A 25,257-nucleotide genomic window follows, 5' to 3' on the forward strand; every position below is an offset into this window, starting at 1 on the left:
TTCCCACTAATTGATTAAAATAGAATTTTTAAAATAAAAATAAGTATATCATAAATGACTCTACAAAGAACAAGCAAAGCTACTACAAGCTTAATATATAGCTTATTTAGTATGACAAGTTTTCAAGCAACATTTTCATTCAAATTGTACTGTGGGGCTTTTAGAAGAATGTCTTGGTTCTTGGATAAACCTGAATAAACTGAACTGTTTCAGTATTTTTGTGATTATGTTTTTCCTACTTTACAGCAAATATTAACACTAACGGCTTGTCTACTCTGTGGGATGACATGCTTCACAGGCACGTGATTTCTAAAGTGCACTAATGTGTTGCATATTCATTGGCCCGTGTAGACTCTTCTGGTGCACTTAACAAAATACTGTTTCAAACAATACTATGTTCAAGCGTAATTCAGAAGTTTTAGTGCACACCAGCACTAAATTACACAGGTGAGGCTGTGGTGGTAACTTAATGGTACTGTTTCTGTGTAGGGCCATGAAAGAGAAATTGATTCCATTCCTGGGTCCCTCTTTTTCGTAACAGCAAGCCTAATCAGTCCTTTATGCGGTAGGAAGAGAACATTTTCTGTTGCTTAATAGCACCTCTGGTTGATTAAATGAGCAGCACTGTCAGCCAATAAAGGGACTCCCATACAGTTCAGCTCACCTGGAAGGAAGTTGATTATGGCACAGATCTGAAGAGAGGGAGGGGACAGAATGAGTCGCCAAAAGAAATGTAGAAGATTTCCTCCCCCTCCCCCCACCCCAGCCAATTAAAGGAAGAAAGAAGGAAGGAAAGAACAAATGCAACAGAGTTCAAATGACGAATCCTGGGATCTTTTCTTGGTTCTACCTGTGACCCAACTTCACTGAAGCTGATAGGCCCTGGTGGAGAAAGGTGCTAACCAATAAGAGTAAGGGTATCAGAGTCTGGCCCAAGGCGCATTTCGAATCCAGGATGAAATCTGCTGCAAGTGCAATTGTTATTACTACTATTACAGGACTAAGCAGATATAGTGATACTGAATTTGGGTACAGGCCCAATGTCCTAAAACTCTTCAGAGTCTAATGCTTAAATTAACAAGTGTCACTGAAGAAGTAAGGTACAGGTGGCTTAAAGCGAGAGACAGGGAAGAAGAAATGTAATAAAACTTCTCCGATTCTCTGAGCTTCCTAAAACCATGGGCATTATCAGATATAATTACTGAGAACTACAATGGATGGATCAAGTATAATTACCTTTGATAGTAACTGAGATGGTGTTGTTTTCACCAACCAGATAGCCACAGGGCAGCAGTTCAGGTGTCTCGGCACTATTCGTGCGTTTGATTTCCCCAATGTTGTATCCCAAAACGCTGTCTGAATTCAATCCTAGCTGACTCACTGGATCCACATGAATGATATATTCCTGGGGTGAAAAAAATAACTTCTAAAATCTACTTGCCCTGATGGTTGTATGTCACAATAACAACACACACCACCACCACTTAGGTAGTGCTCTGCATTTTCAAAGTGCTATACAAACATTATCTAATTAATCCCTCTGAAGTAGGATGGTAATGTTATCTCTACTTCACAAACAAGGAAGTTGAGGTAGAAAGAGGTTAATTGAATTGCCCCAAGTCACACAGCACCTCTGTCTGAGCCAAGATTAGAATTCAGTGCTCCCTGGAGCCACGCTTGCATTCAGACCAATATGCAAATCCAAGTCTCCATGGAGGGCGACAAGATATTGTAGTCAGATGTATGGTTAACTATGATAATATTTATTACTGAGTGGGAAGATTCAAATACACAGTAAATTGTCACTGTTTACCTTAAATAACCGTCTAACAACCCCATCCAGCACATCCCATTTTGTCTTGCCACTGACTCCAATGCAGCCAATAAGGAAGAGGCGGGGCCTGGAATCCTAATGCATACAAATGTATTAATTAAAATGAAAAGAAAGCTAATGATGTGAGACTGTCCAAAGTAAATGATTTGTTTAAAATCCTGGTTTCTCTCTACCACAGTTGTTCTCTACTTTATAACATTTGGTAAATTTTGAAAACCATACCAAAATCCTCCCTAGTCTACTGAATAGTCTTTGCAATGTTAAATGCACAATTAAAATAATGGTTATTAATATAGAGAGCACTTAAAAGTCAATCCATCAGAAGTTTTAAATATCAGGAAGTAGAGTTTAGCAAGAAGAAAATTATAGCCATTATAATCAGCAAATGAGATTGTGGTACCATATTTATTTTCTCAATAACTTGCAGATCAAATATGCTCAATTTACAAGTGAAAAAAGTTTCCCCCTCAACTTTTCTGAAAACTCCACCGGGGATCTGAAAATCAAGTTAGATTCTTTGTATCTGTTGGCAATAAAGATTATACCAAGAGAATTTAGCTGACAATTTTGTCCATGATTGTCTAAGGGAGAATAGAAACCAACTTGTTTTGCAAAAACTGTGTGGGATCTGCACTGCTAACAGAAGAAACAATAGTTGTTGTCATTAAAGACAATAGATATGACTCTAAGACACATCAGTGTAATAAGATACCATTTCTATTTAATTACTTTTCTGACCATGAACACAGGTCTAGTCAAATAGAATTAAACAAATCATTTTTATAGTTAATTTGCTTATGCATGGGTGCATCCCTGGTGAATTAATTTCCCCATAGAATTTATTCAAGTACATTTGGCATTTAATGGAAAGCAGATCTGTTGACTCAGCTGCATCTCCAATTATTTGATTGATCTCATGTCACCCTATATTATACATGCATGTGTGAGTGACACAAACTATCCCTCAAATAGGTGTTTATTAAGGAACAGCTACTCAAAGATTTGGTTTAACTGGTGCTCTGTAAATGCAATTTAGCAGATTTACACATGCACTACAAGCTTATTAAAAAGGACTGCAATGCACAATACTTGAAATGTGTTTGTTGTTTAATCAGTTTAAAATTAACCAGGTGTGTTTGGAGGTCAGGGGATAGAGGTGTTTAAGCCTGGAATAAATGTAGACAATTTGGGATGGAATGACAAACTTTGGGTCTCCTCAGACTGAATCCATTAGTTTTGCTGTGAGGCAGGCCACTCTTCTTACTGCCTATCTTAACAGAATGATTTGAATGCTAAATTAGTATGAGAACTGGAGAACTGCAAAGAGAATTTTAAAATATTTGCCAAAAAAAAATGCAAAACAGATTCCAAGCAGTAAAGTCAGGAGTTCAGGATCAAACCCCAACCCAGTTATGTTTCAAAGCTGAGGGGAGGATGTAGAGGCCTAATATAGAACACAACTCACCTCCTTCCATTTAATTTCATCCTGAAAGTTAACAAGTATTTTAACATGCCTGCCTCCTTCCTTCCGGGCACAGCCATCACCAGGGTCATCTAATAGCATGTCTGTGAATGGCAAATATCAACAGTCTCTTAGTTTTACAATGACAGCAATGAAGAGCATTACACCAATAATTTTGTTACACTGTGACAGAACACAGCTTAGACCTCATGTGCATAGAGGCATAACGTGAGAATATTGTTAGTGACATCCCTCCCAAATCTGCTTACAATTCTCAAAAAGGGAAAGTCACAGAAAATTACCATCAGTTACCTCATATTTTCCTTCCTATAAAATATAATGCTAGCAAATGTACACAATTAAATGGCTCTGAACATGACTCTGTATAGTTGAGGTCATAATTGGAAAGCTAGGTTTAAGGGTGTAACAGAAGTATGACAACATTCTAATAGAAGGGTTTATCCCAGTGGCTGATACGTATCCACACCATAGCCATTAACAAACCTTATTCTTCTGTTTCTCATGGTTAACCAAAGTGAACATTCCAACTACAGGATAAAACTTGCCCTTTGCCTTTCACAGTATGCTCACCAAGGCTGGTAGACTCTGTGAGGTTCAGGCTGTGCTGCGAGAGACCCATGGACTGTCTTGGAGAGGATGAAATGGAAACCTGAGACTGAGCCCTGCTACAGATGCCATGGTTTTCAGACTTCAACTGGTCATTTTCTGCTTTTAACTTCTCAATCTCGCTCTTGAAAAGAAAAGTCAGTAGAAAAGACTGTACATGCTACCTCAATTCATTTATGAGTGGCTGCAAGTATAAATTTCAAGAAACTAACTAAAATATCTAAACAATAAACCCCAGATGTTTAATAAGATGCACTTTTCAAAATCCCTTTGAAAAACCTGCATACTAAGAAGTCTAAGGGGCACAGACTTTGTAGAGACTGTAGGCCAAGTGTATGCACACACCAGGGGCTCCTTGTGTTTCTCCATTCCATCCTACAAGCTCCTTGTGTGCCATCCTCCCATCCCTCTATATTTCTGGGATTCCCTGAAATCTCTCTCCCTGCCAGGGGTTATGTGTGGCTCTCCATTTCCCCTCCTCTCACTCCTGGGTTCCCCATTCTTTTCAAGGCAAAGGCTCAACATGTGTCCCAATTCCCCCTTCCACCTGTACCATGGTTCTGCAATCTCCCCTTCCTGCCAGAGGTTCTTGTATCCCCTTTCACTCTATTGCCATTGTCCCACATGCTGAGGGCTTTGTGTGCATTCACCCCTCTACCATACCAGGATTCCGCAATCTCCCCCAGACCAGGGATTCTGTGTGTCTCCCATTTTCTATCTCCGATTCAGGGTGCCCCAATCTCCCTTACAGCAGGGGCTGTGTGCCCCCAGTTGTAGGAGTCCTCCCTCCATTTCCAAGGGTCCCACATCCTCCTCACCATGTCAGGGTCTGTGTACATTTTCCCCATTTCCCCTTGTACCGACTATTTCTCCCTAGCCCTACCACCCTAGTTGGCCGAGCTTGCAAAGGCCTCACACTCAACTTAGAAATACTGTCCCTCATCTCCTTCTTTTGAATTTTCACTGTTCCCCCAAATCAACAGCATTCTTGCCACTGATGCCTAGAATATTCCCTGAAATGTTTGAATTGATTGGATGCAGCATTCAAACATTATTGTATTACATTCAGACAGAAAGAAAAATGCCGTTAAGTGTAAGGCTTTTGCAAGTTTGTCCAATGAAAATCCTTTACATTCTGACAAAAGCTTCCCAAGGCACACTACAAATCGCTTCCCCACCCCCACTGACATGCAGTCACCTCTGAGTAGAGCATGGCAATTGGCTAAATGAACACTGGTGGTGGATGAAGTGATTTCTTTAAACAAGTAGCTTGTAAGATTGAAAGCACAATGCCAGAGGCGTGGGTTACCATGTCTACATTGGTAAGAAGAGCCATGGGATCTTCAATGGCCATGAGGCATCAGTGGACCTTGATTTTACAGTAGCATGGTGGACTGCTCAGTCCTTAACAGATAAAAGCAAATTTTAATTTTTTTAGTTTTTTCCCATTCCTACCTGCATCCTGTTCATAGCCTCCCGAAGTTGGTCTAGCTGGTGGGCAGAGCTAAGGGCCTCCAGACGAATATCAGTCAGTTTCATCTCTTTGTCTCTTAGCTCGTTACGTAACTGCATGACTGTTTCAGCTTCACTGTCAGTACATTCAGAAATACTGGGAAAGGTTGTAAAACAGTCAGTTAACCAGAGAGCTTGGGAGCATTACTTTCAAATGCTGTTTCAGAGTATTTAATTAATAAAGCAAAAACAATTTCCCCTGATTCAGCAAGATGTGCTTGATGAAGAAAAATCAGTTGCTGCTTACAGCACCAGTGATGACATAGATAAAGTTCTACATAGAAGTTTTTGACCCACTTTCTCCTCAGTTCTAAAATACTGATATAAATTTTTGCCCCATTGTCACTCTAGTTATCTATGTCTGATTTGCTATCCCTGGAGATTTTCTCATCTAATTATCTGATATTAACATTAGAACACCCTTTTCTTCCAATTCTTGAATATTGATTGATATAAAATCCTTGCAAATTCTGCCAATTTTCTCTCTAATTATCATATACGGATATAAAATACATATAAAGAGGTAAAATTTGAGTGTATCAACTATGGCTATAAAATCCCTCAACCTTTTCTACTTTCCTCTAATTTGTGACAATGGATCTCATATTCGTACCCTTTTCTTTTTAATCACTGAACACTCATATCAATTTCAGATCTCACCATTTCTCATGTAATTACCAAGTACTAATTTGAAAAAATCCACCCAGGTTTGGAGGCATTCCCCATATATTTTAAATGTGGCCCCTGCCTCCCCTTTTTCGGAGTGAACCTGTTGTCCTGAGTCATTCTCCATTGGAGGTACCAGGGGGATTAAATTCCCTCCCTTCCCATGAGCACACCAGCCATGGGCTCATCCAGCCCCGTATCCATTCACCTTTATGTTGATAAACTGGAGAGGGTTCACAAGAATGATTCAAGGATTAGAAAATATGTCTTATAGTCGCAGACTCAAAAAGCTCAATCTATTTAGCTTAACAAAGAGGTTAAGGGAGATGACTTGACTACAGTTTATAAGTATCTATACAGAAAACAAATATTTAATAATGGACCCTTCGGTCTAGCAGAGAAAGGTATAAACAACCCAATGGCTGGAAGTGGAAGCTAGACAAATTCAGACTGGAAATAAGACATACATTTTTAGCAGTGAAAGTAATTAACCACTGGAACAATTTACCAAGTGTCATGGTGGATTCTTCATCATGGACAATTTTATAATCCAGATTTTTAGAAGAGATGTGCTAGGAATTATTCTGGGGAAGTTCTATGGCCTGTGTTATAGAAGAGGTCAGACTAGATGGTCTAATAGTCCCTTCTGGTCTATGAACATATGACTCTGAAACATCAGAAACTGTCTCTACCAGCACAGGGATTATGCTTTGAGGGTAATAAGATTAGCACATGAAACTAAATTCTGGCCATTACTGATCATTGGACAGCATTAGTATTTCTTTCAAAGTAGTCATAATCTTTTAAATGCAAAAAATCCATATAAATTAAGGAAGTACAGAGAGTAGCAGCAGTCACTTGGAGATTGATGAGTTTACAGAAAGATTTAAAGCTCAACAGGTGTGCACAGCTGGGCTTCCCTGAATGATTCTGGAGGGCTTTGGAACCCTGCACCTATTCAGACATGATAAATTCCTGCTCACTTTAAACTACTCATGCGTAAAAGTTTATTTTGATGGGGGAGAACAACAAAAATGCCAAGACTTTCTGCACATACATTCTCTGGAAGATTGCCACGCTGCCTCTTCACTCCGCTAGCCCTTCTCTTTCACTCTGCCAGAGCCTTTTACTCAATGCAAAGCGATAAAGCAGACTGAAGCTGAAGTTCAGGTGCATGAGTTTGTATACAGGAAGGTCAGCACCAGACCTGTAAGCTTTCAGGGAGGTTTCAGTTTAAAATGTCTCTGCCTAAATTTCTAAGTAATGAGCAAAGTTTTCCCTCCCATTAGAAAACAAATAAACCAAAACATGTGCACCTCACTCATACTGATGCCCTCCCCACAGATGAAGTATTTGACCTTTTCTCAATTCATCTCTAGCCCATTGGCTCTCCAGATACTTGTCAAGACTAGCCATATTCACAGCGTATTTTGATTGATGACAGATATAATCAAAAAAGAAATGATGAATTTCAACATTAAAAGCAGGCTTTAAACTTTGACTATTCCTTAGTATTATGGGCTGAGGTTGCTTGAAAGTGATGATGATGCAGTTAAGAGGTAGAAGAACCGAGACCTTTAAATGTGGTGGGGGGATTATTTCATGCTAGCAACATCTTATTGCCATTTTTCTCTTAAATCATACCTCCTTACATGGAAACAAATGATGGGAAACTTCAAGTTTGGATACTATTCAAATATATATGATCTGAAATAAATCTGGAAGCATCATGAGACTGGATCGCTTACAATATTTTCAATGCTTCCTGATTTCAGCTAGGTGGCATCTCTATTTCTACTGATCCAAATCAAAGTGAAGAAGTTACTTATAAAACAGCTTTACAAGGTCTTCTCAGCACTTTACACACATTAATTTATCCTCAAAACACCTCTCTGAAGGAGGCACCATTAACCTCATTTTACAAATTGTCAAACTGAAGCACAGAGAGATTATGTGGTTTGCCCAAGGTCCCGTAGCGAGTCCAATGACAGAGTGGAGAATTGGGCTTTTCACGTAAATGTTTGAAACAATTCTTATCGTTACTTGAAATAGTTCAACCACTTTGAAATTAAACTCTTCTCTGAAGCTTATAGCAATGTATGTTGTCTTTACTTAACAGAAAATATGAAATCCCAGATGCCAACCTGTGTTGGAACAGCTGATAGCATGAGGAGAAGTTTCAATTAGTTCTGCAGTCCAAGATCACTTTGGCTGCAATTACTTCCCTTACATGGTGAAAATACTGAATTACTCTATAGAAGAGAGTTGATGTCTTTTGGCTTCGTAGAGTATTATGGTTAAGATGCTGGACTGGGACTCAGGATATATAGTCCCAGCTCTGCCACAGACTTCCTGCGACTCCCCTGGCAAGTCATCTCATCTCTCTGTATTCCTGCTGTAAAATAGGGATGCTACTACTACAACTTTCTTTCTTCCACCTTTGGTTTACCTTATGTACTTAGATTGTGAAATCTTCAGGACAGATATTAGGTGAAATCCTGGCTTCATTGAAGTCAGTGGGAAAACACTGAGTTCAGAATTTCACCCAGAACTGTGTGAATGTATGAGTATATATGTATGGCAAAAAGGGGCTCTGATCTCATCTTGGGGTAATATCACTAAATAATACATGGCACTTCTCATTCCATTAGCTCATCCAGTCCTATTTCTCTGTCTGCTCCTTACAGTATATTTCCTACTGTTGCATTTCCAAACCACTTATTTTAAGAGATTTTAAAAAATAAAAATGACACTTACAGAGAATTGGAATGAGAAGCTCTGAGCAACGGGGTAGAAACAGTTGAGCCATTGTGTGGCAGCTTTGGTGATGAAGGTAATGACGAATCAGTCATCTCCTCAATATCTGAATGAGAAGATGCTGACTTGGGGGATTTCTTTTTACCAAATGCTTGTTTGAAGGAGCTGCGTAACTGAAACAACAAAATCATAACAGTAGAGACATCATAAAGAATGCATCTAAGCAATAAATGAAGCCACAAAGTAAAAACTCTAGCATGCAAATCTTTCCAACAAAATGGTAAAAAATACTTCATATTAATCTTAGCCATTTTATAAGATTAATAGAGGAATCTAGAATAAGCTCTTGAAAGGGCCAGCTGTTGATACCTCCTGTTTTTAGAGTGTCTCCCTTACAACAAATACTGAATTCCATTCAGCACAAGAAACTTTGTAACAATGTTATTGCAACTTGCAGTTATACAGCAACACCGCTCAGACAAGGTTACTGATGCTGGTGGGGTTAGTCATGTAAATGGATGGGTTAGCTTTGTATTTTATAGTTTAAAGTAGGTCTTCCTTACCTCATTGACCTGCCAGAGGAAGAGCAAGCAAAAGGGAAGGGGGAAGGAAAAAAGACAAGTTTTAACAGAGAAAGCCAGTGACGGGGAAAGCTTTGGATCTCAGACAAACATGACCGATAAACAACAAACACACCAGAAATAATTTTAAACGGGAATCAGAGTACATGGAGCTATATTCTCTAAAAATGGGACCTTGAAAAACACATGGTCATTTCACATCACATGGGGGATGGCACGCAGATCTGAATCTCAATACTGCCTAAATCTTATTTTCAACTTGGCTAGTAATCTCTTAACTGAGTTGCTGAGGCACCGATACATTGTGTCTTCCTTCATGGGATAAATATTTCATCAGATTAAAATATTCAGCATCTCTACCTATCCGCAACTAGTAAATCCTCTGAATGGGAATCTGACTTACTTGATTTTTCAGTTGTTTTGTATGATTATAGCTAAACTGGTGGGTCCCTGAGATCTCAGTTCATTACAAAAGTGTAACTCACATGTTTTATAGGTGAATAAGATTTTTTTAAATTGCACTAAGTTTACAGTGGCAACATGTCTCTGAAGTACCTTTATTTTAGCCTGAAGGTAATGTTTCACTATGTAATTAGACATTCTGAGTTTAGACAAGACCTCACAAAAATTTGTGAAATAAGCATTCAACAGTCACTGGGTGCAACTTATGTCCAGTTTATAAATAAGGAATTAATTTTATATCCATTCTTCATTCTGCTATAATGTGCTCCTTTGATGAAATCAAGATACTATTCCTCTGTTTACCCCAGCTTCTCTAAGACCCTATATATTCATCTTTTTCACAATAAATAAATGTCTCCTAACCCACACTAAAAATAGTTGAATGACAAATGAGATATGTAGCTTGGTGCTAGGATGAAATCTTCTAGACCATGGAAACATAAAATAACTAATAGAGTAGGAATGAAAAGATATGATGAGGTATTGATCATGACTGAGGGATTACTGATCATATAGTGGATGTGAAAAAGACTCATTAACTGTTTATAAGCAGGAGAGAAAATAAAGTCAACCTTGCCAGCAGAGTGCCCCATCAAGTAACACACAAGACACCCTGCGAGGATTTGGAGAAGCCACTGTTTTCATTGAACCCAAGGTTTTGGACAATGCGGGGAGGGGAGAGAAAGTGTTATGATTAAAATATGGAAGTGAAACCATTGGGATAGAAAAGATACTTTAAAATGAGATTCTGTTCAAGTAAAATGTTGCAGTCTCATGGTACAAAGGAAGTTTCATACATAACCATAACAGGATCACTGATAATTTCAGAATAAATGTTCACAAGAGCAAACTATAACATTTTGTAGCAGCATATTTATAATTTCAGTGTGCTAAGGATCCAGCAACATTTACGCTGAGTGGGAAGGAGGGTGTGGACTGCTGTATTGACTACATTACAAGAAGTAAGTATTTTAGTCCAAACAAAAACAAAGCTAATGTTACTACAGCAGCAATAGTTTAATTAAAAATGGAGTTTAATACCGTGTACCTTTCCTCCAGTGCATGGTACCTTGTATAGAACACATGATGAGCAAAGAAAGAGAAGTGGAAAGTGAAAGATGATTATTTGGAAACCTTTTGGAAGAAACTTCTATCACAAGAGAACTTTAAAAACTGATTCGATTTAAAAATTTTGTGGTAGCATTCAGAACACAGCCCAAGTTAAAATGGAATGAATGCACTCAGAAGAGGAAAGTAATATGAGCTAAGAGGTTTAATCTTCCTTCACTGTGAATTTGTTTAATTAATATATGTACTTGGAGTTTTCTCTAATGTTTTATACTAATAGACAAGATTACGTATGTCTCTTAGCCAGGATTAGTCTCTGAGAGATACTACAACTACAGGTTTTATGACTGGCTTTTTGGCTAGTGAAGGTAAAATTATTTTCCATGCCGAGGGCCAGCACGAGCATAGGCATCACTTAAGACGCACTTATGTCTTCAAGATAGAGCTTAGGGTTGAGGTAAGTGGTACATATTCCTTGTGCTGACCTGATGCACATGGGTGAATTTCAACCTGGATGTTCATAGGATAATTTTATATTCATTTCATGCAATCTCCTGAAGTACACTCACCCAGTTCTTCCTCTTCTTTTTCTTTGAATCACTCTCTATGTTGCTTCCCACACTGGAGTGACTAGTAGCACTGTTAATACTAGAGACACTATCTGAAGAGTGTTGCCTTCTGATTCGCAGGTCAGCAGGCTGGGCAGTCCCAGTACCTGAGTATTAACAGCAACATAGTCAAATTTACTGGAGACATTTCAGTATCTCCACTAGCCACTCATCTTGACAAAAATGTTTTGGGAATTAAGAGCATTTAGAATGACTTGCACAAAATGATGCATTGCATAGTTCACAGCAATATTTCTTGTTTCTCGTGGTGCAATTAATATTTCACATATGAGCCTGCAAAGCTTTCCTCATGCAAATAGTCTCAATTTAAGTCAGTGAGACAACTAATGTGAGAGAGACTTCACAGGATCAGGCCCTTGCTTTGCACTGGAAATTAAAAAAAGATTAAAAAAAGAATCAGGTAATTACTTAGAGATTTCACAGTATCTGCAACTCTCAGAAGAGAGATTCTGTTCCTTTATTGTGCTGCTATGCAGAGATGAGAATTATGAAATACTTACAGTGAATTTTAGCAATATAGCAACTGCAGATAGCAAAGTTTTGTTAAACTGTTTATTAGACAGCACAGGAGGGTCTGATAACAGTTTATTTAAATAGAAGGGACCAATGAAAATCATAGGGCTCTACTGAGATACAAATGTATACATCTCCATGTTACATCAAAGCAGGAGCAAATACAATTGATCTATACAAAGCCAGTCTCTGGCAAGGTAAATTGCATCAGATATTACCAAGAGGACTTAACGTCTCAGGAGTGCCACACTGCTGTTAAAAGTAGAGTTTGCCTCTTTACCTTTGCAGGTGAGCTCAGGTGTGTTAATTACTCCATTAATGGCAGCTTGGGCAGCAGCATTCTGCTTTTTCAGGAGTTCAATGGTTCTCCTTAACTCATTCAGTTCTGAATCCTGAAATGAAAAAGAAACCAATGAGATGTCTATAAATTTAAATTCTATGTAAGTATTCCCAGGTAGCCTCATTTCAATCTTGGTTTAGGTGCTTGGTGAACAGTCTAGGGTGCATAAGAAATGTGCTGAGGCTTGGTGTATACTGTACGACTGACTGGACCTTGAAAGCATTACTTTCCAGGGGTTCAGATATTGTCATTCCACAATGTGGAGAAAATTATTGTACATTAAAGTAGCACTAAAAATTGGTGTTTGTACAAAGCACAATAATTTTTAATAGTGTTTTTACTGGATATATGCATGTATGTGTTGGGAAGAAGACAAACTGTAATAAAAAGCAATAATTAGCACTTCTTTTGTTCCAAGTAACTTACAGTCATTATCTAATCAGTCCTCACAACATCCCATGAGGTAAGCAAGCAATTTTACAGGTGTGGAAACCCAGGCAGAAAGATTATGTGATTTGCCCAAGGCTACAAAGGAAGCCACAGTGTCAGAGATGGAAATAGAACCTAGGAAAGATCCAGGTTCCCATTCTTGTGCTGTGTCCCACCAGTCACATGCACATTTTTATTTTAAAATACAAATGAAAGGATTATCCTCTCTCATAAGACCATAAGAACGGCCATACTGGGTTAGACCAATGTCCATCTAGCCCAGTATCCTGTCTTTGGACAGCGGTCAGTTCCAGCTGCTTCCAAGGGAATGAACAGAACAGGGCAACTTACCAAATTTGTACGACAGATTTGATAAGAACACTGCTACTGTGAATTAATTTTTTAAAAATCACTTGGTCCTCCTCCTCATTGGGATGTGTGCATCTACACATACACATACTGAACAAATGTTTCTCAAACTTGCCTTTTGTTCTGCTGTCATAGTCAAACTCTGTAGTCTGATAGTCATGTTTCCAAGGCTCTGCTCAAACGCTGCCACAAGGTGAGCCTGAAAATTAAATGACAATGTAGAATGAATACTGCTCTCTCCACCAAATAAAAGTATGTGCTTATTTAAGAAATGTTATATGGCATCTTCCAGTGTTTGCTAACTAGATATTACATAGAGAAGTAGAGAGGTTAGAGTAGGCTTGGCAAAATAGGAACAACTCTTGGCAAAAACATTTAAAAATAAAACTTCTAGCAGTGACTTATGTGTGCCAGAAGGTAATAATTTTGAAAATCCTCGAGCTTTGGGGCATAAACCAACCTCTGATTACCGAAGGTTAGCACGAACCCTTCCTGGGGTGCAGATTATCCCACAATTGCCAACTGTAGTGTTTCTTCCTCTGGAGCAGTTGATAATGGTCATTGCTGGAGACAGGATACTAAACTAGAAGGATCATTAGTCCGATCTGGCATGGCAATACTTGGGTTTCCTAAAGACATTCTGCTTATAGTAGAGATATTCTTTACAGTTGTCCCTGATTAATATTCTACATCAATTTTTCACTATGAGATCAGTGGACGGAACAGGAATGTCACAAATGTACAGATATATCACCAAATAACTGCAATCTGTTCTGGACTGGAGCTTTTATTTATTCTGAAAAGAAAATACAATTCTCCGTATAGAGGAAAACAGAGTGAGAACTGTTCTAGAGTAACTGGGAATAAAATGCCTTTGAAAAACACAGTCTCATAATAGGTCCAGTCCATTTTATGTATTTTTCACAGTAGTTTAAAGCTGCTTGGATTTCATTCTAACCAGGAAACTTTTATTCTGCTGCTTTGTTCAGCTAGAAGGAACTATTTGACCCAACATCATTTAATTTTTTTGTAAAGAACATTTCAGGGACTAAATTTTGTCCTTTGGATATTAAGGAACAATACAAAAGCAGATTGCTATCACCACAGTCTCTATAAAGACTAAGTTTTCAGTACCTTTGTACTTCCAAACCACCTCTTACCAAAGAGACTCAAAGCATTTTACAAACAGTAAGCCTCATCTCAGGTAGTTAAGTATTACTACAGCCATTTCCCATATGAGGAAACTGAGGCATAAAGAGGTTAAATGGGTTGTTCCAAGCCACAAAGCAAGTTTGGGACAGAGTGGGGAAGAGAACCCAGAAACTTTGACCCCCACTATCCCATTAGATGACAACATCTCGCTTTATTCATGAATTCTTTTACAAAAAGACATAAAGGCTCCATGGTGACCATGATATGATTAATTATTTTTGTTTACGGGTGGAAAAGGGAGAGTGAAAGATTAAAATAGGAGGCATAGGAGGGGTGTGAACATATGTGCAGGGGGAAGACTCTCCAGGACTCTGTCAATGACATGGAGGACCCCCTATTATTTAAATAGTAGAATTAAATAATAAAGAAGTGGCTATAAAAAAACTGTACATAACTGCAGTGATGGAAATCTAAAGGGCATACGATGATTCTCTGAAGGTGTACACACCATTGTCGTCTCTGTGAAATATCCCAAATTATATGTATTAATTCTGTGTCAGGTAAAATCAGAAACAGTAGTATCGTCCCTTTATGGAATTGCCATTAAAAATCAACTGGGAAATCAGCCAGTAGAATGATTCAAAAATACTGCACAAAACATTTTAAATACTTCAGTTTCAGGATTTTAAAATATGACCAAAATGTGCAGGTTTCACATACAGCAACAGTTTGCAAACATGATATAATTTGATCTTAGTATGGCTTTTGACACATGATATTCTCGTAAGCAAACTAGGAAAAGGTGGTTTAGATTAAATTACTATAAAGTAGGTGCAGAACTGGTTGACAAACCATATTCAAAGAGTGGTTATCAATGGTTTACTATCAAATTGAGAGGATATATCTAGTAGGGTCCTGCAGCTATCTGTCCTGTGTCTGGTACAACTCAATATTTTCATTAGTGACTTGGATAATACAGTGGAGAGTCTGCATATAAAATGTGAAGATGACAGCAAGATGGGAGGGGTTGCTAGCACTTTGGAGCACAGGATTAGAATTCAAAATGACCGTGAAAAACTGGAGAATTGGTCTGAAATAAATGAGATAAAATTCAATAAAGACAAGTTCAAAGTATCACACTTAGGAAGGAAAAATCAAATGCACAACTACAAAATGGGGAATAACTGGCTAAGCGGAGTACTGCAGAAAAGGATGTGAGGGTTACAGTGGAATGTGATGCAGTTGCAAACTGGACTAATACCACTCTGAGGTACATTAACAGGAGGGTCATATGCAACACATGGGTGTGACAATCTACCCTTTTATTCATCCTTTTTACAAAACTATAATAGATTTTGTATGAAGCATGCATTGCAAGGTATCATTTGAAAACTCAAATCTGCTTAACATTATTGCCCTGGTCAAATATATGTGGCAACATTGTAGGTAAAGTTATAAAATTCTACTGTATAAGACATGTTCCAAGTCTGGGGAAACAACTTCAAACCAGTTCCCCAGAGACAAAAGACAAACTGATGTCTCAGCCAGGTCTCAACACAATCCTATGGACTATCATATAATTATAATAGTTATATATTATTATATTATATATATTATATATAAACTGATGTCTCAGCCAGGTCTCACCACAATCCTATGGACTATCACCTGATTAAGCGATCATTCTTTGGCAGGAAGAAAGGTGTGAGCAAGAAATTTACATCTTGGCAATGGAACAGCTGGGGGTTCCCTTGTAAACAGACTGGCTGTTGCCTGAACCCCTGCTGGAGATGATTCTCAAAGTGGAGGAAAAAGATATAAATATGAGCAAACACCTCTCTCCCCTTATCTCTACTCACATCATCAACAACATTTGAAAGGGAACGAAAGCATGATTGAACTGGAGGAGGAGTCTTGACAGAGGAAGAATCCAGCCAGACTGCTATAAACATATGGTGAGAGAAACCTTTTTGCTTTGAATTCACTTAGCTTGATAGGTTAGATATTAGTTATTTCTTTGTAACCAATTCTGATTTTTATGCCTCATTCCTTGTAATCACTTAAAATCTATCTTTCTGTAGTAGTTAAACTTGTTTTATTGTTTTATCTATGCCAGTATGTTGGGATTGACCTGTTTAGGAAGCTGCATTTGAGATAACAAGGTTTGTGTATATCATTTTCTATTAATGAAGTGACAGACCTTATATAAACTGATAGTCCAGGAAGGTACTGGGCAGTACAAGAAACACGCTTCTAGGGAAAAGTCTGGGACTTGGAATTTGCTGGTGTCACACTGCAATATTATTCAAGAGTGGTTAGCTAAGAGCACTCATATAACTCAGCTAGGAGTCATTTACATGACTCCATGCTGGAGGATGTGTGTGTGTGTCAGAGGTTGTGAGAGAGAGAGGAGACCAGGACTGGTTGCTCTCTCAGCAAAGCAGTGTAAAAGGCACCCCAGGCTGAAGAACTGGGGGGACACAACTGTCCATGAATCCAAACTATAGCTGGGAACGTCACATTGGGAGGTAATCGTTCCATGCTACTCGGCTCTGGTGAGACCTCAGCTAGAGTACTGTTTCCAGTTTTGGGCCCTACACTTTAAGAAAGATGTTGACAAACTGGTATGTGTCCAAAGCAGGGCAACAAAAATAAGATTGAGAAAACATGACATAGGGGGAAGGGTTAAAAAAAATTGGATATTTTTAGTCCTGAGAGAAGGTGGCTCAGGGGGAACCTGATAATCTTCAAATATGTTAAATGCTGTTATTAAGAGTAATGGTGAAGGTAGGACAAGAAATAATGAGCTTAAACTGCAGCAAGAGAGATTTACATTAGGTATTAGGAAAAACTTTCTAACTCTAAAACTAGTTAAATACTGGAATAGGCTTCCAAGGAAGGTAGTGGAATCCTTGTCAATGGAGGATTTTAAAAACAGGTTAGACAAAGACCTGTCAGTGATGCGTTAGGTATACATGATCCTGCCTCAGCACAGCGTAGATGACCTGACAAGGTCCCTTGCAGGCCTACATTTCTTTGATTCTATGGCATGTTTCTCATAAATATTAAGTGCATAGATACAATTGTGAAAAGTATATGCTTTTGAAGGGGGGAAGGCAATGACTCAGTTCTAGTGACTGCACATATAGCTGCTGCTGACTTCTGCTTGACCAGCCATTATCTTCAAAAATTGTTAAAACGTAGTTACAGTTTCAATTTCTAGGACAAAACTAAATTCCAAATGCATTTCTCACAGCTGCTTTTAAGTCAAGCTACAAAAGTGCTATCACACATTGATGTGCTAATCTCACCTTAAAAGAAATACTCACCAGAGAGAGAGCGAACCACAGAGCTTTTGTCAAATGAATTATTTATTAATCTATTTATAAACTAACAGTGTAGGGGTTTAAAAAAACACTTATCCCAGATAGGCTTGTAGACTCTCAGCAAAATAACAGGGCACTGTGGAATTTTACAAGCAAATAGTCTAAAGCAAAAGTCCACTACCAGGATTTTTCTATTTCTTACCAAGCCTTCATTCTAGCTATGTAGAATATTAAAATCAGAGCTGTACAGAGCTTAAAATTTTAGATCTCTATTAAAATTTTACTAGAAAATCCACAAAGTTAAATAAAAAACAATACACTGCTAAGTAACTAATTAACCAACTCACAGAAATGCTTAGTAACAAATATTAAACTTGAGTTGGATAATTATCCTTTCCTTAGATAGGACAGTCAATAATTCATCTGCAGTATTCATAATATAAGTGTCTTAAGAAAACAAGATTGAACCTCATTAGCCTGAAGCTTGATTTTGGTAACAGAGGCTGAGAATCTTCTTCTACTGCTGAATAGAGAGAATACTGCAAGTCAGTTTAGGTCCAACATGTCTTTTTGCATAGAAGGATAATGGCTGAGGCCGGGCCATTGTGAAGGTGTAGCCAATTTACTAGAGAATTTCAGAGCTCACATTTTGCATTCAGCTAGAGTTCTTCAGAAAAGTTTAAGGTTGATGGAGATGCCACCAAAAGGAGGCCCAGAAGAGCCATTGATTAAATATCATTCCAGGAATTCTAGATGTTCAGACTAGTTTTTCTTCATGTTTTCCTATTTCCATGGAATGCAACATTATATTAAAAATATAGTTCAGGCTTGAAAATAAAATAACTGATACTAATAGAAAATGATGCAACATCCACCAAATTTCCTCACTTTCAGGTCTTCACACTTGGGTCCATATGAAGTTCAACTGTTTTTCCCCTTCATTACTACTGACATCAACTATCACTTCGAAATGCATATTTTCAGCTTCTAAAAGCAAGCAAGTAGAAATGCAAAATCCTCCACTGTACAAATAAGGAATGAACTTTGAACTGTTTTCCTCAACTTTCTGTTAGAGGTATTCATGTAGCTAAAATCATTTTACCACTAATGTTTAAAGTTGCTGTAAATTTGCCAAATTGACTTGGAAATGGTTGCTCTTCAATTAAATAATAATTCTGTAATATTCTCACTTTCTTGCACATCCACCAAGAAAACAAAAATATTGGAGCTCAGTTTGCCTTGAGATAAGAGAAGTGCTGTGGTCCCTAAACTTAAATGGCTGCAATGCAAATATGTGAATCTCCCCAAGGTTTTGTATTGAGAATATAGGGCTTGAGGGTAGAGACAAGCCAGTATGAAGAGGACTGAACAGATACCAGCATGTGGGCAATTGGAAGTTCTGTATTTCTGTAGAGTTTCTGCAGTTGTCCAGATGACACTTTTATAGGCTCATAAATGCAAGTGCTGTTACAATGTATATAGACAGAATACTCAGTGCACTATTAACACAGGAAATAATTATCTAGGATATTTTAAATGACTGGTGATCAGTGTGATTACCAACCCGCCTCTAACAGCAAAGGAAATCCTGCTGCTCTAGTGTCATACATAATAATATTTGTTGTTAGTACTCTGCAACATATTATAATATTGATGGCTACATATTATAATACAATACTATATGCTGTATTGAGAAGAACATGTATTTTCTGAAGTTGTACAAGTCTAAACTATAGGGGTTTCAGGGGTAGGGAGGAGAAAAGTGCCAGCAGTAAGTCTACAGCTGCCTTAAATGAGGGAAGGCACGAAGGTTATCAGCCACATATCTGCAACTTGCAAATTCAACATTCACTTCCTATCTACCCTAGTTTATTATGAAAGGAGAGTTTTCATCTCTTTGTCCAGATGATGTCTGGAATTGGCAGTAATCACTGAAGACCTATTCTCTGAGAGGTACTTGTCCAGTCTCATTGCTTGAAGCTAAATTAAGAGAAATATTTCTGTTATACACTTCTACCCAGGAGTCTTCACAATGGTACATAATCCACCTCATTATAAATTGCAGGAGTTAGGTCTCACAGGATGGAGTTTCCATCTTAAATCAGTTTTAATTCTAACTTTGAACTGTGTGGGAGGCTTTTTTTTTTTTTTTTTTATAATAAATTGCACTGTTTAGCCCAAGGAAAGCAAAATCCTCCAGATCTTAACACTTTGCTCATTGTTCATTTTTCAGGACCCACTTCCCTTAATAACCTGACATTTTCTTTTCAAATCTCTCCTTTCTTGCCATACTCTGCCCTACCCTACTTCTATATTACATGTTATTTTCTGAGTTTCTGATTCAAACTTTTCTGAACTTTGGTGGTGGTCAGATCTAATTTTTTTTATTCAGGTCATTATAATGACAGGGGTCAGAGTAATGAAGTTTGGAATTTTAGACTTGTATCTGAATGGCCCCAAAATTCTGATTTGAGCCTTCCTCTGATCCTTTTCTTTAAAAAAAAACCAAAATATCAGTGAGCATTAGCAACAGAATACACGATCTATAAGACACTAAATATTCTCACAATCTGCAAAGAAAAAATAATCACATTTAATACACAGTCTCCGACCAGAAGAGAGAGATTGGAATAGTAAGAATTAACTTGATGCGACAGAAGAATCATTTTCCCCGTGCCATGCCAGAATAAGATGTGAATTTAAAGTGGATTAATAATTCCCAATACATTCCATCTGTGGACGTTCTTACTCTTGAATAAGAGTGGGTTTATTCCAAAGTATCTTAATTTACTTAGATTAAGCTAATTTGGAATAAGGCACTCTTATTCCAGAATAAGTGTGTTCACACAAAAAGTTAATCCTGAATATATCCCTGTGTAGACAAACCCTTAATATACATAATATTGAATACATACTTGCCTACCCTTTGCCACGAAAATTGAGGATAATCAAAATAAACTAATGATATTTTATTCTCTGATCAAAAGTAATTACACACACTGAGCAAGTAAAAACTGTATATATATATTTTAAATCTGTCCACTAGAGAAAAGGTCATTCTCTCATCTATGTATATACAGAATGGTAAAACCTTTCATGTAGCCATTCCAGACTTGTACTTCATCAGCACATAGCTGACTTATCCCAAATAACCGTTCTCACACTCACAATGAAAACAAACATGAATAGTACAATAACATAAGGATATATGTGGCTGTCATGCCCCTCACACCCTATGAAAATAAACAGGGCTGAGACTGTGAGAAAAATGGCTGAAAATAAAATAAGTTAAATACCCACTTCATGTGTTGGAAAACCAAAATGTTTATTTTAAAAACACTGATTGAATAATTTCTTTTGGGGGGTTGGAGGAATGCCATGTTCAGTAACAATGAGGAATATCATTTACAATCTTTGAGAAAGTGAAAAAAAATATGGTGAATGGGACTGCATGGATCAAGGGATAAGTAAACGGATACAGAGGCTTTCAATTTTCAGTTGCCCTTTTGAAGCCATTTAAAGTGACCACAAGTTGTTACTATCTAGTAATTGTTCAGTGAGTAGGGTTGCCAACTCTCCAGGATTGTCTGGGAATCTTCAGGAATTAAATGTTAATCTTTAATTAAAGATTATGTCATGTGATTAAACCTTCAGGAATATGTCCAACCAAAACTGGCAACCCTATCAGTGGGCTGTAGGAAATAGGTTGGTGGGCCTTGGTTCACTTTTCAGTGAAAAGAAGCCCTTTCCACAAAATTATCACCACAACCCATGATGGTAGTCTCAGCAAAGTGGCCACAGGAAATAGAGTAACCTTTTGCAGAAAGGTGGTCCACCCCAGGTTCAGGCTGGGGCACCATTGGCAGGACAGTCTCGGGAAGGCTGTACTGCCAGTGACCCAGCTCCACCTGTTTTGTGGATAAATAAGGGACTTCAGTACTCAGGGCTGTCAGTGCCTTAACACATTACAGCAGTGCTAAATTCACTCTGGAGAAAATGAAATGGAAAAAAGAAAGTAGTAAATGCGGCTAATTTTACAAAAAGCAAATGGAGTGTCAACATGGAGGACAATCTGTTCAGACAATGGCACCATACGTACCAGACAGAAATATTTTGAGACTAGAAGTTTCTGGAAAGAGCAGTTCCTCCTCCTTGAAGGAGCAATAACGGCAGGGATGCTGAATGGCTTCTTAATATAGACAAAGAAGGGAAGTAATTGCTGCCTGAGAGAACATTTCTTCTCTACAGTCTGAAGTGGTTATTCTTCCAAATCAGTAGGCAGAGCAGCCCCCTGAGTGCAAAATGGAGCCTAACTTACATGAACAGTTGCATAATTTGTTGTAAGGAGCAGAAGCTGGAGTAATTCAAGAATAGTTTGTCAGCAAAAAAACAAACTTATGAAAACTCTGTAAAAGACTTGGCCTACATTTAAGAAAGCAAAGCCCACTTTTCTGTAGACACTGCATATTAAGATGAGTTTTAAAAGATATTAGATACAAATGAGGTGGTTTGAATTAAATCATTTGATGTAGTCAGGTATTTTCATCTGCAGGGTAAAGTTAACAACTTTCATTTTGGGGTTTGTGTTGCTTTTTGCTCCTGGAGCGTGGCAAAGTACTAAATGTAGCCTTAATTTTCTTTCCTTAACTTATATGTTAACAATTCAGTTGGCTTCCCTTTCCTATGTTTTCAAGTATGCATGGCCAACACACTTGATATACATTAGCTCTAGTTCTGATTTCCACTTTGTGAAGGATAGTATCACTTAGGTCAAACTCATTCTTCATGTTGGTGTATTTGCTATTACCACTCATTCAAGAGCGAATGGCCATGATTTCCTCTTTGGTAACTGTGAGTTCTCACATCTACCCAGTTCCATAATCCTAGAATACAAATATGAAATCGTTTTAAAATGGTTACTATTCATTTTTGTCTTATTTACATTGGAATCACTTATTTCTCCAGTTAGCTTCTGTGTTTTTTTAACCAGGATTTCAGCCACCTGTCATTACACAGTGTTGACTTCATGGGGATTAAAACCCCAATGTATCCTTGGTTTTCAATCCTTTGTTCCAGACAACACGCAAAGGTAGTTATTTCATGGTTGGGAATATTCCTCAACGCGAACAAGTGAAAACACAGTACACACTGATTTGAATCAGATGCATTATGCTTCTTAGACCCGGCCATAAACTGGTTCTCAGGGCCCCTTTTGTGTGTCAGCTTTGCCTACCCTTGCCATCAACCCACGGTGTTGAATGGTTTGTATGCTATGCGAAAACATAATGCATTTAAATCAGGTTTCCCCATTTCTCATGGGCACCCATGGTAATTTTCATCTGTCTCTTATGACCCCTTTGACACCTGTATGTGAATGTAAGACCCACTTTTATGAAGAGAACTGAGTTTTCAAAGAATCTCTTTCAGCATTAACCAAACCTATGTACTTGCATGCTGCACAGAGACAAAAGGAACAGCTAAATCAGTATAACTGTATTTAATGCTTTTTTTTTTTTTTTTTAAATAATCACTTGAACACTAGGATAGACGGCTTTTTGTTTTCAGAATGACCCAAAATGCATATATAGTAACTCCTCACTTAACGTTGCAGTTATGTTCCTGAAAAATGTGACTTTAAGCAAAACAATGTTAAGCAAATCCAATTTCCCCATAAGAATTAATGTAAATGGGGGGGGGAGAGGTTAGGTTCCCGGGAAATTTTTTTTTTGCCAGACAAAAGGCATTATATACTTTTTAAATAATTTTAAACAAGTAATTTAATAAAGGTATAAGTTTTAAACAATTTTTAAACAAGCAATTTAATACTACGCTGGGGGGGAGTAGTGTGCACGTGCTGTATGTTTACAAACATACTGTATATACAGTACAGTACTGTAGTTGGGAGTTGCCCCTGCCTTACCCTACACAGGCACAGCCCACTGGCACTGGAGATGAGGCAGGTAAGGAGGCTGAAGGCTAGGAGAAGCACATTGTGCAGCAGTGGCAACTTCCCCTACTCTGCAAGCACCAGGGGCAGGAGGGAGGGGGGCCTCAACCCTCAACCCACCCACTCCCCCCAAGCCCCCATCCTTGACCTGCTTATTCTTCCCCCCCCACCTCTCCCCTTTACTTCCCACGCTGCATCCTCACTCCTCCCCCTCCCTCCCCTCCCTTCTAAATGTGGCGAGCCAGCTGATTGCCCTGGGCAGGAGGCAGGGGAGAGAGGGGAAGCCTTCACGTGGAGTCCTCACTCCTCCCCCTCCCTCCTGTCTGGGGCAATCAGCTGGCTTGCAGTGTTTAGGGGGCAGGAGGAAGGAGCAAAAGACTCAGCGTGCAGGCTGCCCCTCCCTCCCCCCTGCCTCCTGCCCAGGGCAATCAGCTGGTTTGTGGCACTGATGAGGCAGGGGGAGCCTGCACGCCAAGTCCTTGCTCCTCCCCCTGTCCTCCTGCCCCCGAAATGTTGCAAGCCAGCTGATTGCCAAGGGGGGGGGAGAGGGAAGGCCCTGATCCATGGAGTCTGCCGGCTGGCAGGAGGTGCGGGGGTGGTGGTGGGATGCGTAGGGAGGCTGCCAGCTGTGGAGAAAGCAGGCAAACAACGTAAGAGTGAAGCATTGCAGAACTTTAAGTGAGCATGTTCCCTAATTGATCAGCAATGTAACAATGAAACAACATTAACTGGGACAACTTAAAGTGAGGAGTTACTGTATTTATTTTTTAACACAAATATGTCACTTGAATTGATTATTATAGACTAGTGATCTTTTTGCTAATTAGGAAAACGGCTTTTTGTTTTCAGAATGACTCAAAATGCATATATGGTAACTCCTCACTTAACGTTGTAGTTATGTTCCTTGAGACCAGGGGCTGCTAACAGGGAGTTTTGCAAGGAGTTCTCCAGGTGAAGGAGGAGCAAATAAAGCATCTGTGGGGTAAGTGACTGTCTGTAGTGTGTGTGTGTGTTTGTGTTTGGGGGTTACTTGCTATGTGCTGAGCTTGTGTTTGTCAGTCTGTTTGGTTGTTTGAAGGACCACGTGCTGTGGCTGGCAGTTGGAGGCCGTGAGCTTCAAAGGAAGGTTTGAAAGCTCAAAGCCTCTGGTAATTGGCTAAGCCTTAAACAGTGCGTGGGGCATTAACTCAGGCCAGGGCTTTATAAAGCTGCACACAAGCGACCAGGGAGCTTGCGACCAGGGGCTGCTAACAGGGAGTTTTGCAAGGGAGTTAGGGAGGAGGGGTCCCTTGTCGGTCTTACCTGTTCCCCTGTAGTCCCCTTAAAACCTATAATCCAAACCATATTCCCACCCTTTCATTAACTAGGAGACAATGCAGGCAGAAGCCCAGCAGCAGAGTGTAGCATGTATGATTACCTGCCTTGTGGGCGGGTGGCGTATGTGTGCAGTCGGTGCAAGGAGCTCCTGGCCCTCAGAGACCACGTACGGACTTTGGAGGCCAGGGTGGCGGAACTGGAGGATTTAAGAGAGGCAGAGAGGTATGTTGATGAGGCTTTCCGGGACACTGTAGAATTATCCCACC

General features: G+C 38.9%; 1 protein-coding gene across 2 annotated transcripts in view; it reads right to left on the minus strand.

Annotated features, from left to right (window-relative positions):
• NAV2 (neuron navigator 2) overlaps positions 1-25,257 on the minus strand; it is a 364,005-nt gene that overhangs the window by 17,196 nt on the left and 321,552 nt on the right. For both annotated transcript variants that reach the window (XM_032794565.1, XM_032794560.1), the window contains 10 exons: positions 13,365-13,448; positions 12,392-12,503; positions 11,539-11,684; positions 9,422-9,430; positions 8,859-9,031; positions 5,379-5,532; positions 3,888-4,047; positions 3,300-3,400; positions 1,814-1,909; positions 1,237-1,405 (listed from right to left, as the gene is read on the minus strand). In XM_032794565.1, coding sequence (XP_032650456.1) covers positions 1,237-1,405; positions 1,814-1,909; positions 3,300-3,400; positions 3,888-4,047; positions 5,379-5,532; positions 8,859-9,031; positions 9,422-9,430; positions 11,539-11,684; positions 12,392-12,503; positions 13,365-13,448 — 1,204 coding nt within the window. The remainder of the gene's footprint in view (positions 1-1,236; positions 1,406-1,813; positions 1,910-3,299; positions 3,401-3,887; positions 4,048-5,378; positions 5,533-8,858; positions 9,032-9,421; positions 9,431-11,538; positions 11,685-12,391; positions 12,504-13,364; positions 13,449-25,257) is intronic.

Source organism: Chelonoidis abingdonii, chromosome 4 (genome assembly GCF_003597395.2).
Source record: "Chelonoidis abingdonii isolate Lonesome George chromosome 4, CheloAbing_2.0, whole genome shotgun sequence".
In the NCBI taxonomy this organism is placed as follows: Eukaryota; Metazoa; Chordata; order Testudines; family Testudinidae; genus Chelonoidis; species Chelonoidis abingdonii.